Source organism: Manacus candei, unplaced genomic scaffold (assembly GCF_025592945.1).
Source record: "Manacus candei isolate 608988 ecotype Guabito, Panama unplaced genomic scaffold, ASM2559294v1 h1tg000071l, whole genome shotgun sequence".
NCBI lineage: Eukaryota > Metazoa > Chordata > Aves > Passeriformes > Pipridae > Manacus > Manacus candei.
The window spans coordinates 8,116,731-8,130,269 of record NW_026138119.1 but is presented as its reverse complement, the minus strand read 5'-3'; the positions used below and the strand labels follow the sequence as shown (position 1 = coordinate 8,130,269).

The 13,539-nt window shown below is 47.5% G+C and overlaps 1 protein-coding gene across 1 annotated transcript in view; it reads left to right on the top strand.

Annotated features, from left to right (window-relative positions):
* PAPPA (pappalysin 1) overlaps window positions 1-13,539 on the top strand; it is a 182,145-nt gene that overhangs the window by 155,763 nt on the left and 12,843 nt on the right. Inside the window, exons 20-21 of the mRNA XM_051807871.1 lie at window positions 3,968-4,039; window positions 8,345-8,443. Coding sequence (XP_051663831.1) covers window positions 3,968-4,039; window positions 8,345-8,443 — 171 coding nt within the window. The remainder of the gene's footprint in view (window positions 1-3,967; window positions 4,040-8,344; window positions 8,444-13,539) is intronic.

Below are 13,539 nucleotides of genomic sequence, written 5' to 3'. Positions count from 1 at the left end.
GTAATGAAAATGAAAAAAAAAAAACAAAAACCTTAGAAATTAAATGTCCTCTCAAAGGAACAACAACAACAGATAATTCACTTCAAAAAATGTCTAAATATTACTGTGTTTTGCAGAATTGGTTTACGTTGAGTTGCTTTGCTGGGTCTGAAACAGTTTGTTGAAATCAGTATAAGTTGGCACTGTCTTCCAAATCAGTATTTTCAGCAAGAAAATAATCACCTGAAATCTTCTGTTCCTCTGTTGTTCTGCAGTGGGCTGTGTTGGGAGCAGCCACTGCTGTCCCCATGATTTCCCCTTCACTGTGTCACGGGGCTCTGAGCTGCTGAAGACACCCATGGATAGAGCTGCCAAGACTGACTATGCAGGCAGCAGGGAGAAAAAAGGGAAATAGCTCAGAGACAGCTTTGACAGCTCTTTCCCACTGACTGCAGAGAAACAGGGCAGACACCTAATTTCTTAGGTTGTCTGAATTTGGGTTCTTGCCTTTGTGCTGAGTAGGAACAGGCCAAACAATGTGCAGGCATATGCATGCCTGGGAAAGCCCTCAAAGGGTTGGTGTGCCCTGACTCTGCTGAGCTGAGCGTGTCCATGACCCCTCCACATGCCAGTGACACTGCCCAACTGCTGGTGATGTGTTTTCCCACGTGCACTGCAAGCTTTGGGATTATAAATGTCCAAAAACCATCAGTGGGAATACTCCTTAAACACTCCCCTATTCATTCAAGCTTTGCAGTTTTCCTCTTTCCTTCCCCTCTGCCTTTTTCTGTGAGTTTTGGGCTCGTTTTGCAGCAGGGAAACTGAGTCACAGAGCAGTGATGTGACCAACTGCAGTGCAGCTGCTCAGAACCCAGGGAGGCAGGAGATCCCAGCCCATCTGTAGCTACAGGAAGGAGCAGCCCCAAAGTGCTGTGTCTCCCCTCTCCTGGCCGATCCCCTCACCCCAGCCACATTAGGCCCATGGTTAATTATCGTGTTCATTTAGTGCCTGAGGAGCGAGTTAGCTGAGACCAGGAGATGCCAATCCCTGGGCATCTGGGGGACACTTGACCCATCTAAGGTTGAGGAGAGCTCTCCACTGGCCTCTCTGAGGGAAACCAAATCCCCCCTGCAGCCCGCAAAGGGTTGACATCACTGTGTTAGTCCCACCACGGGAGGGAAGCGCCGTGACCGGAGGCACTGGGTCTTCCCTCACAAGGAGAAAATGACAGCTTGATTTGCTTTCTTGGCTCTTTGTTACCTACTGTGGGAGCGCAGCCCTGCTCCCTCTCCCTTGGCAGCAGATGGAATCCCAGCCGCCGACCGCAGATGTGGCTGGGTGGTGTTTCTGGGATGGGACAGGGCTGGAGTCAATCCACCCGGCTGCACGGCGTTGGCCCGCGTGGGAGGGCAGCTGTGCTGCAAAAAGCCAGTGCGTGAGAGGAGCTGGGGCCACGAGGGCAGCATATGTCACCACAGCAGCACAGGGGACGGGGCTCACAGGGGCAGTGGCCAGATGGGCTTTCCCCATGCACCACCTGGCACGTGGTGGTGGTCCTTCCACCCACCTCTTACAGCAGCCTGCGTCGGCCTTCTGAGTCCACCTTCCTTTCTGTGCACACTGATACCATCAGATCGTGGTCATGCACAACCTACACCCGTCCTTGCTTGCTTTTCATGCATTTGTTCATCTCAGTTGCCCCATGCAGCATCCTGTGGCACCTCTATGCCTGTTGGCACCGCAGGAGGCAGAAACAATGCCCAACAACCCAAATCATTCCCAATTTCTCAATTTTCTAACCCAGTCTCTCCGTCTACCCAAACCCTCTCTCCCATTGCATTGCACACAGCTGCAGCAGCTTGAGGGTACAAACAGGCTGGGTGGGGGGAACTGAGGGCTTGGAAAACTAGCAAGAGGAACCAGGACCATGGCAGAGGGTCCTTCCTTCTGCTTTCAGCTCTCTGAATGTTAGCAGGATTGAATTCAGCTCCACTGGCAAAGGATCATCCAAGGGGAGGGTGAAGTAACAGGTATGAAGCTGCTGGCAGGTGCCACTCAGGAGCAATGGGAATGTCCCACTGACCCAGTGATTAACTTGGCACAAGGTCACCTGGCTCTCCTACACTGTGGAGAGCAACCTGGGGCTCCATTCCCATTCCCTGGAGAGTGTCCAGCCCAAGTCTGTGCAGTTCTTGGGATTGATGATGACCTTGACTGAGCACTCAGAGAAGCAGAGACTTCACCTTCTACCCCTTCCTCTAAGGCTGGTGCTGGGCTTTTAACACTGGGAGGGTCAGGAAAGCAGTCAGTGCACCCTCTGTGAGGAATTGCTCTCACTTGGAAACCTCCTTTCTTCTTCAGAGCCTGGTTCAAGGCTACCCATCCTTTTATTGGCTCTGCATGCTCACACACATTCACACATAGCGAGAGGTTTTGTAAATATTGATGCTTCTTACCAGGGGATTGTGAGATGCTCTTTGGAAGTGCCCTTCTTCCACTTATTGTCTGCTGGCCTTGGATACAGGAGGCAAATGCCTGAGTTTTTCTACTTTGTTTTAATTCTTGGGTTCAAATGCTCTTGAACTGTTTCCTTTACTCTCCCCGCTCCCGGACTGTTGACTGGCCTTGTTTATTTTCAAACCTAGAAAAGTTTCCTTTCTTTTCCCTCTGAAGTGCAATAAACAGAAGGGGAGGGGAGGAAAAGCAAACAACAAACCCCTCACCATTTGTGGCAGGCAACAGCCTGGAAATCTCCAGCTCTCTTGTCAAGAGCTCTGGGGGAATGTCTGACACCTCTGGGCCCCCTGCACCTTGCAGCCTCCCTCCCGAGGGATAAACAACATCCTCCCCCCTCTCCTGGCCGCTTCTTCACTCACACAGACAGGCCCTGTTGCGAGGCAGGTGGGGCAAGCAAGGCTTGACTAATAGTGGAAAATCCGAGAGCATCGGAAAGATAAACAGTCGCAGTCAGATAGTATAAAAGTCCTTTTTCTAGCACACGCCAGGTAAGCCTCAAATGACAGAAACTGTAAAAACATGCCGAGGTTCTCCTGCAGATGGATTCAACTAGCCCTCAGATAAACAGGGGAGGGGATGGCTTGTTCCTGGGGTCTTCCCCAGGCCTCCATCCAACCCCTCTCTTCAGGTGAGTGCCTGTGTGTACATCTTGCCCAACCTCACAGGATAGTGCTCTGTCCATGGATGATAACCCAAAATGAACATTGTGCCCCATGTCGTGCTGAATGGATGGGAGTCCAATCTCCAGGGCCTCTAGGGTATTGAACCACCATCTCCACTGACTGGTCAAAGATTTCATCCACTCTTAAAATCTAAGTGGCCATGTCTATGGCTGCCCTGCCTGTGTCATCACTGAGGGGGCCAGTCATCATTTTTGCCCAAAACTAGGCAGTCCAACTTTGTCTTCTAGAAAATCTGTAGACAGAGTTGGTAGAGAAATTAATTTAAAGCTCATAAAATGTAGTGGATAATGCTGTCCTATCTGGGGGTTATTCTGAAGGTGTGTGGTGAGAGGTGCTTTTATTTAAGATGGTGCTAAAATATATCTGAAAGTCCACCTTTAGCTGCTTCCATCTTCAAGAAGCCCAGGTATGATGGACAGTGAAAGACACCAATGCTTTGCAGCACCAAAGAAATCTCTAAAATGTCTTTTCTACCCAAGAGCAAGACAGTGGACCTGTGCCTTTGCCTTTCCCTGCCACGTTCCCCCACCATGAGTGAAATATTGGACATGACATTTTAGGAGAACCTTAAATATTATTTTAATCTCAAATGCTCTGTTATTGCAAGTGTCAAGTCCAACACTTCTTGTAAATACCTTGAGGACAGCCAGGTCCTGAGAACACAAGAGGTGTTAGGAACTGAACTTCATTGGTTAAGTACAGGAGAGCCACAGGAGCCAGCACTCTGACTTTCTGTACACTGATTTCTTTGTCTTAACCTGCTGTGTTTTTTTCCTCTTCCCTCCAGAGCGTTGTCTGCACGGCAGGACTAAAGTGGTATCCTCACCCTTCCCTGATTCATTGTGTCAAAGGCTGTGAGGTGAGTTTGGCGTTAGCTCAGGTGGTCCATGCTGGCTCCAAAATCCTGCAGGAACAGTCACAGCAGGCATGTGGGCTGTAAATGCTGGTTTTCAAGGGGGGCAAACAGGATTCTGCCCTGATCATCCTCTCAAACAGGCTGTGATTGCCTGCATCAGTTCTGACACTCAGTAGTGGAACTGGTGGTTTTCCTAGAGCCGATGGTTGGGTGTCTCTCTCAGGAGTTACAATGATCAAGTAGCTCAAAAACATTGGTAGACCAAAAGAATTTCCCAGAATGTGGGAGTTTCTGGGAAATTGCAAAAACCTTCAGTTGTTTGTCCTTGATTTTGACATATTATTAGAGGGGCAATTCTTTCCAAGGCCAGTTAAGCTTTGGGCATTGGTGTGTGCAGAGAAACTTTAGGGAAGCCAGAGACAGAAATGAGACCACTGGGTGGACAGCACAGCTGGACAGTGAGCAAACAGCACATCCCTCCACTGAACCTCTATCTGAACCAGAAAAAAATAATCAGAAACACACAGTTACATTTAATCTGTGATACAATTTTACAGTCTTGCGTGTTACTTGAAGAAAACAATTATTTTGAAGGATGATGTTTCTGCTGGCAGCAGTCTTTGAAAAGCCTGAGAAGACTTAAGATGTTTCCAGTGGTTAAACAGGACTGGAGCACCTCTGTCTGGATCGTGGCACTCCTGTGGTTCCCATTGTGCCAGCCCTTGAGTATCTCGCCCATGTCAAGAAATCAGTCCTCGTGGTACCTCTGTGAAGTTGGGAAGCTCCAATCCCATTTTAGAAATGGATAGCTCACAGGCAGAGGGATAGTTGGCTGCTTTAGTTGCAGGGACAGGCAGTGGCAGAGCTGTGTCTTCCCCCCCACATCTCCTGCCTTTCTGCTGCACTGGCCGTGCTCTCAGCACCCAGTAACCCAGTTTTACAGGCCCATTGAAATTATTTGCCCAAAGTGGCAGAACATGGGACTGAATTCCTAAATCTGACACAAAGCTCCAGACCACATTGCTGCGCGGTGGGATTTGTCTTGAAGTGAAAGACAGGTTTCCTTTGCATACAAATGCTGGGCCCAAGAGGGTAATAACTCTCCAACAATGTAATAGTTTCTGTCTAGTTGTTCCCTAAATGAAAAGCATTCTGCTGTCAGTGCTCTGAATGTCATAAGCCCTCTCACACATCGCTTTCATGCAGGCTGGCTGGGAGCCCCCATTCTCCAAAGAGAGCTGAAATAACATCCAGAGACCATTAAGAAATGCCATTCAGGTGCTGATGCACCATTGGGTATCCATTCTCCTGCTGTTTAAGGATAGTTGTTACTGAGGCAAACTTTGCAATGATGTAATAATTTACCAGAAGCCATTATTACTGACATGCTTCTTCTCAGTATTTTCTTCCCTTCCATCATTACTAATTGCCAGAGCCCTCTGCATCAATAGGAACTTTCTTCTTTTCAACATTCATTCAGCAGTGTCACTGCATCACAATCTATCATCTTGGAAGGCTTTGCCCAGACAATTGATAATGGCCTCTAGCATCATTTTTAGAGCATGATGCTTCCAGGATCCATGGATGGGCCAGAGCTTGTTCTCTGGCATTAAGATTTCAGAAGAAATACCATCTTCACCAAGCCTTTTTTTTTTTTTTTCTTCACAACTGTGGAAACAGTGCCTAATAAGCCAGTAGCTCAATAATGCTGGGCCATTAAGCTGATACAGTCCTTAATGTATGGACATCCTTAGCATTAGGGAGGGTTCCCTGAACAGGAGGCTGTAAGTGGGGCATTATTTGACTCTTGGTGATCGCAGTGGGAACCCCGGCTGCTGCTGCAATGTGATTTTTTGTCGCTCCCTAGTGGCAGGAACAGAGGTTTATGAGTCAGCCCCGTACTTCTCAGCACCTAACTTAGGTGTTTCAGTAGAAAAGTAGTCCCTCTGGACTACCTCTATAGTCCTTCAAAAATATCAGAGCACTAAGACATGCAAGAAGAGCTGTAGACACCTCACCCCCCACAGCCAGGGTCTCCCAAAAGAGGATTTTGGACCCAAATCAGAATAGATGCTATTTGTCCTACTCTTCCCCTCCAAAGGACTAGCTTGCCTAGTCTGTGCCAGAGCAAACTCTTCCACGAGCTTCTTTTACTGATTTTCCAGCATTCATAGGTGTAGGGTACAGGCATAGGCATGGAAAATTAAAGTCAAGCTTTTCTTGACAAGCAGGCGCAGCCAGGCAACACAAGGGAAACATGGAGAAGCCTACAAAATTTCCTGGGAGGTTGGGCAAAGTTCATGGTTTTAAATATGACCGTGTTGGCATCAAAATATCTCTTCATCTATTTATAAATCATTCCCTTTTAACTCTTAGCATATTAATTAAATTGGAAGGGCGTTTGCAAGTCAAAGGCTTTGCCTGTATAAATAAGTCAATATCTGTGGAACTAAGTGGAGTTAAGGCAGTTTAAAGGGACAGGAGCCTTATGCTGTAATTTTGATTTCCTTGTCAACATTTGCCATATTTGCATGGAACTAAAAAAGTATCACCAATGAATCAGTCACCTCCCGGTAGTCCTGCTGTGGTTGCATTGTTGGATGGATTTCCTGTACCTGATAGAAATATTTAAATTTGCAACACACCAGCAGTAAAAGTGTGCATTTGCACCACTCCAGAGAGTCCATTTCAGCACTGATGAGCAGGGCCATGGCTCACTCTGGGGAGAGCACAGCGAGCTCTCATGGCTGATTCTTCACGTATCCCATCATCAGGGAGACTCTGGTACTGCAATTGCTGCAAAATCCTCCCAGGAAACCTCCACAAGCCACCCCACCTGCTCTGCAATGATGCCTTCCTGTAGGAAAGACCCTGGTATTTTTCTCAGTGAAGAATAAACACATTTTCCAAAGAGCATATAAAGTGGGAATGACCCCATGAGCCTGTGTGTGTAAGAAGGGTTACAGAGATATGACTGGGCTCTCTGCTGAGCACCCATTTTTCTGAGCACTCATTGCTGGCTGGGATTCTCACAGGGGGCCTTTTTTTACCATCAGGCACAGTTTTGACTTCCAAGAAAGATTTCTGTACTTGCTGACCAAGAGGTGTAAATGTGTAAAGAAAGACCAGACCTCAAGGCTTTCCTTCATAATTGTGGTGGTTGTTCAGGTCCTGTGCAGCACATGGACTAGTGATCCCATTGCACAGACCAGTGACCACATTTTCTTTTTCAAGGTGATTTACGAATTTTACTTAATAGCTCTCCACAACGCCCCTCTGAATAATTGCCACTATCCCAGCCCTGAGCTGTGGAGTGGAGGAAGATTATGTGTCATGGCCAAGGTCACACACAGTCACTGCTGGTTGGGGAAGAGGAGCACATGGTCCCTGTGCTGAGCTCAGACCACTTCCATTTCTCTTTGTGATTTGTTTTGTGCCCTCGTTGCTGACACGTGTTGCACAGTTTGAAGAACTGTGGTGAAAAGCACAGCTATTAAAAGCAAGCCTGTTTTGCTGTGATGCATAACCTTCTTCTTATCCCACACAGTTCTGGAAGGTTAGCTTAAAATTATCAAAGGTGCCACAGTTTTAGATGCCTGGATGCTGTCTCTGGGCCTAGCCAAATTAATATTCCTGAAGCATCCTCTTATGTGGGATGTGAAAAGCCAAGAAGGGCTCATTTCCCTTTCATCTACTGTCCTTTTTTTTCTGTCTGCTTTGAAGGGAAAGGGGAATAATTATCTTTGGCTTTTCAGGGCAGTTGGTAATGTTACAAACTATATGGCTCCTTCGAGTCTTCATGTTTTCCTTCTGAAATAGTGTTACAGGTTTTAGAATTATGAAATCATAGAATGGGTTGGGTTGGAAAGGTCCTTAAAGATGATCTTGTTCCAACACTCCTGCCATGGGCAGGGACACCTTCCACTAGACCAGTTACTCCAAGCCCTGTCCTACCTGGGCTTGAACACTTCCAGGGACTTCCAGGGGCAGCCACAGCTTCTCTGGGCAACCTGTGCCAGTGTCTTACCACCCTCACAGCCAAGGATTTCTTCCACATATGTGACCTAAACTTCCCCTCTCTCAGTTTGAAGCCACTCCTTGTCCTCTCACCACAGTTCCTGATGAGCAGTCCCTCCCTGACTTCCTTGTAGGCCCCTTTAGGCACTGGGAAGGTGCTCTGAAGTCTCCATACAACCTTCTCTCCTCCAGACTGAACAGCCCCAACCTTCCCAGCCTGTCTCCATAGGGGAGGTGCTCATTTTATCCATGTCCATGGTCTCAGTCTTTTCCTGCTTTTTCCTTTTTCAGCCTTTCATGGGGGACAACTACTGTGACTCCATCAACAACCGAGCCTTCTGCAACTATGATGGTGGGGACTGCTGCGCCTCAACAGTCAAGACCAAAAAGGTAGGGATGCCCCTTCCTCTTTTCATTGGGAATTCCTTGGTGACTGTTGCTTTGTGCCTGGAAAAACAATTATTTTTTTCTAGAACAGGGGAGGTCCAAGGTCTCAGAAGGACCTTCAGCATTAGCTCACCACAGGCACTGAGTTCTTGCTGCTTCATTTTGAAGTCCTCTCTTGATGTTCATTTCCCACCATAACTCACACCTGTGCAAGGCAGGTTCTTAAATAACATTTACAGAGGTGTTGATTCATTCTTATTTACAATAAACCCAGGCTTCTCTATGGGCAAGGGCTGGCTCTCTCCAAAACTTGGGGCATGTTCAGTAGCAAAGCTGTACCTATTGCTCAGGAGACCTTCACACAGAAACACTGAGAAGGGGATATTTGTCCATCCTGATATCCACCCTCAATGCTCCAAAGGGAAATTAAAGGTTAAGAGTCTCTCTTTTGACCAGAGAACAAAAGGGAAGTGGCTCTGTACTTTGATCCCTGTGTGTGCCTGGCTTGTTGCTGAGCATCCCATCCCCAAGTGGGACAGAGGAGTTTGTGGAGCAGGGGCAGGGCTGAGTGGAGATGGAAATAACCTTCTGCACAGAGACCACATAGACAAGAACCTTGCAAAAGGAGACAAGTTAGTAACAGAGACCTATAAAATCATTATTTAATGTAGGGAGGATTCTTAGGAAAGTAAAATCCACTGTTTTTTATCACACAGCAGCAAGGGGGTGAAGTGGTAATTTCCTGGAAGCAGGATTCAAACAAATGAAAGAACCTCCTTACTGGCACAATGTGTGTTTGAGTGATAGGTTGCATTGCCACAGAGTATTATTAAGAACAAAAATATATTTGAAGTCAAAAAAAGAACAGGCCTATTTGTGGAGGTTTGCTGTGTCAGTGGCTATTAAACACTGTGATTTGGATGCAGTTTCTGGCCCAGGAATATTTAAACCACTGACTGCCTGAGCCTGGGGAAGGGTCCCTCCACACATCCCCTTTTTTAATGGGTGCTTCTTTAGCTTTTCTGACCACGTTAGAGATGGTGACTGGAGTGATAGAGCTTGTGGCTTGGAGCAGTACAGCATTTCATATGTTTCTAACCACTGAATTTGTTTCCAAAGAAAAGAAAGCAAATTTTATCCTCTGCCATATGAATATTTTACCTTATCTTCCAGATTTTAGTGTAGAACAGAAGAAAAATCCAATAAGTAACTGATATATATTAATAAACAACCAAACTTGAGGGAGCTTGGGCTCAGCCTATGACACCATCTGTGTCACCCAAGTGAGGAAGAAGGTCCTCTACAGGGAGCAGTTCCTTTATAAGCCAACTTTGGCTGGAGGATTCTTTTCCTTGGTTCAGCTTTGGGGGCTGTCTCTGGCCCATCTGGGAACACTGGGGAAGGGAGATGGACATGTCTTGGCAAGTGGAAGGAGTGAATTTCTCCACTGGGGAAGACACAGAGGAAGTGGTAGTTTGTCTAAATGTGCCTTTTTTTTTTTTTTTTTTTTGACAAATATTCCCCTGTATTGCTTTTGAGAGAGGACCTGGGAATCATGTTCAGGGAAGCACAGGCAGGTGAGCTCCTCTGTTCCCCAAGGTGAAGTAGGGCATGGAGGGCCCACAGAGGGCTCCCTGCTGAAACAACCTCTGCAGAGATGACGGGGGTGACAGGCAGTGGCTCATCCTCAGTTGTCTCCAAGAAGAGATTCCTGTCTCTGGCTGATTTTCCACCTCCCGGGGAGGAGCAGCCCAACGGCAAGCACAGCTTGCTCACTGACCTCCCACCAGCCAGGAGGGCAGAGCTGGAAGTGCCCGGTAGCTCAGCATGGTGTAGGTCTTCTCCTCCCAAAACAGCCTGCCTGGGAAACTTTATCTCACTGCCTCAGGGCTTGAGAGCAGGCGATGAAAAATCCCAAGCAGCGCCAGAGGAGGGGAAGTGAGGTGCCTGGGAGGAGACCGACCCAAACCAGCCCCATCAAGGCAGGAGCTAAGGGCACAACCTACTGCTGGGGTGGGGATGGGACTGAAACACAAGGGATGTGAGAGCTGAACTGTGGGGGAGAGGGACAGGATTAAGGTTTGGGAGCAGAATTTATTGCTGAGCAGGGAGTTGAGGCAGAGTAGGATCTGCACAGAGTCGTGAACACTTACCAGCCAGGCAACTCAAGCTCAAAATATCTGCTGGCTTCACTGCCACCCAGAAATGAAGTGACCTCCCAAGGAGGGGAAGCGCTTTGTAGCCCAGTGGGTTACTGGTTTCTGTGCTAAAACTGCCTGATGCAAAGGACAAATGGTCAGAGACGGGCAGCTGGTCACACGTCTGATGGATTTCCCTCATGGAGGGGGAGGTTCTGTAGCTTTTTGGAGGTAAGTTCTGTTTTCACAGACTTCACTGGGAGCTGGATCACTGCAACTCGGGGAATTAGACTTGCCCTAGCTGGTAATTTAGGAACACCTATCCTAGAGATCACAGGGCTGAGCTTCCCCAGCACACTTTCAGCTTCCAAAATCTCTCTCCCAAAACACCGACGACACTGCAGGTGCTGAATGAGACACTCGGGGGGAGCGAGAACAAAAAAAAAAAGCCAACACCTTCTCCTTGGACCTTCCACACTAAAAGCAAGATGCTAAGTCCCAGTTTATTACATTTATAGGGTAAAGGAGGGAATAATAACCCAGTCAGAGGGGCTGTGGGGTCAGGGCTGAAGAGGCAGCAGGCAGCACCTCGCTCCTGCAAAGCAGCCGCCGACACCTGCGGCAGCAGCCGTGGGGCCGTGGGGTTTGGCTCTGCGAGTTATTTTCCCGTCTGAGGCCTTTGACTGAGACCAGATTTCAGGCAAGGCTGTTCAAATACAGCCCTCCCTTTGAAGAGGTTTATGAGTGGAGCGTTACAGGAGATATTCCAAAGGGAAAAACAATGAAAGGTGAGAGAAAAGGGAGCTGAATAAAAATACTCCGCATACCAAATCCTTCCAGCACAGTTTGCCACCTACTTAAAAAGGCACAGTTTTAAAATACACATCGGGTGTAAAAGCCAAAAACCTGGAGGAGACATAGGGAGGGGCAAGTCCAGCTCTGTTAATTCCAATACCAGATGAGGATGTATTTTCATACGGTTGTAGAAAGAGCGAGACACATGAAAGAGACTTGCTTTGCTCCTTTTCTTTTAGGGTTACACACTATGTGGCAGATGTGTCAGTCTTTTAAAGCCCCTGCAAGTTTACCCATAAATGTCCGACATTTATGCAACACCTGTTTTTCTCCCAGAATGTCACAGGACATTTTAAAAGCTGTAGATTTATCATGTTTTCCCCGCTGCAGCCATCGCTGAGGTGACACATGGTTCACATTTAACAGAACATAGCAACTCGGCACATTATTTTAGGAAAGGGCTGAAGATTAACATCGCACCATGTGAAGATTCAGGAGTTAACAGTCGAGTAAGAGCTGGCTTCAGATCTTTAGTGTCCGCAAACTGTCAAGACTTAAGTTTCACTGCAGTCCCACTACCCTCCCAGACACACTTTCAGCTGCACACAGTGCTGTGAACAGGCTGCCTGAAAGCAAAATGCTTCAACCCGTATTCCCTTTAATTCTGAGCCCTCTTAATGTGAGATTTTCCACGCTCCTGTTTTGTTGCCCTGAAAATGCACAAGGGACTTGCAGGCAGCAGTCGCTTATCCCATGTTTTCCCTCTGCATTAGCAGGGAATGACCTTGTGCATTTTCAGCAGCGAGCAGGGAACGGAGCAGTGTGACTTATCTGACCAACCACCGGCTAATCAGCGCTGCTGCTTAGATAGGAAATAATGAGTATTTGCCCTGCACTGTTCACAATCAGGCTGGAGAGCTTAAAAGAAATCATTAAAGACCTCTTTTGAATGCTACAAAGCAGCATCGAATAAATTCAGTCATATTCTGGGCATAAATTCGTGGCAAGTGCAGTCAGCAAGCAGGAAAAAGAGACATTCATCAGCTTAATTATTTGTTGTGCGCTAATTGATCGGCGTCGCCCTGCAGCGGGCGGGAAGCCAGGGCTGGCACAGGGATGAGTGCCACCCAAGGAAGCAGGGATAGGGGCAAGGCTGTGTGGGGAGCAGGGGGCTGAGGGTGTTGGGGCAGAGGACGGGGCTGTGCTGCTCAGAGCTTGCCCCGTGCATGACCCAGGAGCAGCTTTGAGAGACAGGAAGGCCATTGCCGGCCAACCTCCAAGGGAGAGAAAGCTTCTGTTGTGTATCTGGAGGGGATAAAGTCTTCCGTGAAGGACAAAGCAAAAATCCCATCTCCTTTTAATCTTCCTCCCCTCCTGACCCAGCACAGGTTGCCAGCTCCCTTCTGCCTGGCTGCTCTAGGAAGCTGCTTCTTGCTTTGTATTCTGCCGCAGATAAAAGAAGATACAATTTTTTTATTTTTTTTTTTTTATAAAACATTACATCTGTGACACTGCCAAAGTGAGAAAAATAAATAACCTGGGCATAACTGTTTGTGTCTGGGCTATTGGCTGCCTGTGAGGAGCTCGTGGGGTGTGCAGCATTACAGGGACAGTCTCTGGTTGTTTCCTTCTGATTCATTTCAGGAAATCTTCTCCCCAGTCACTGTCTCCTCCACTTCTTTTCTCTTCCCCTTTCCTTTTATAAGTTTTCCCTGGACAAGGCTGTCTAGAAAAGCTTCACAGAAATCAGAAATGTCTTTCTTTACACTCTGCTTATGTACTTTGTTCCAGACTCGTATCACAGGTTTGCTTAGTTGATGGTCCTGCAGTCTGGTCTCTGCAGATTAAAATACAGTGAATTTGCTGCTTTAAAATTCCCTCAACTTCAACTATTTGCAAGGGTGAACTTTCATCTGTCTTTCCTCTCTGCCTTTCCTTTTTGTCACGTAAGTGGTAAACCTACAGCTCCCATGAGAAAAACCTGCCTCACTCACTTATCACTCAGTTTTTCCCTCAGCTGCTTTGCCCCACAGCACTTAGAAAAAAAAAAGAGAAAAACTGTCCCGTCCCTTCAGCCTCTTGACATTTCTGCCCAACACCTTGGAGAGGAAAACCAGCGAGCGCCTCGGCGGAAAACAAATGAGGACTTGTGGTAGATAGAGGGCC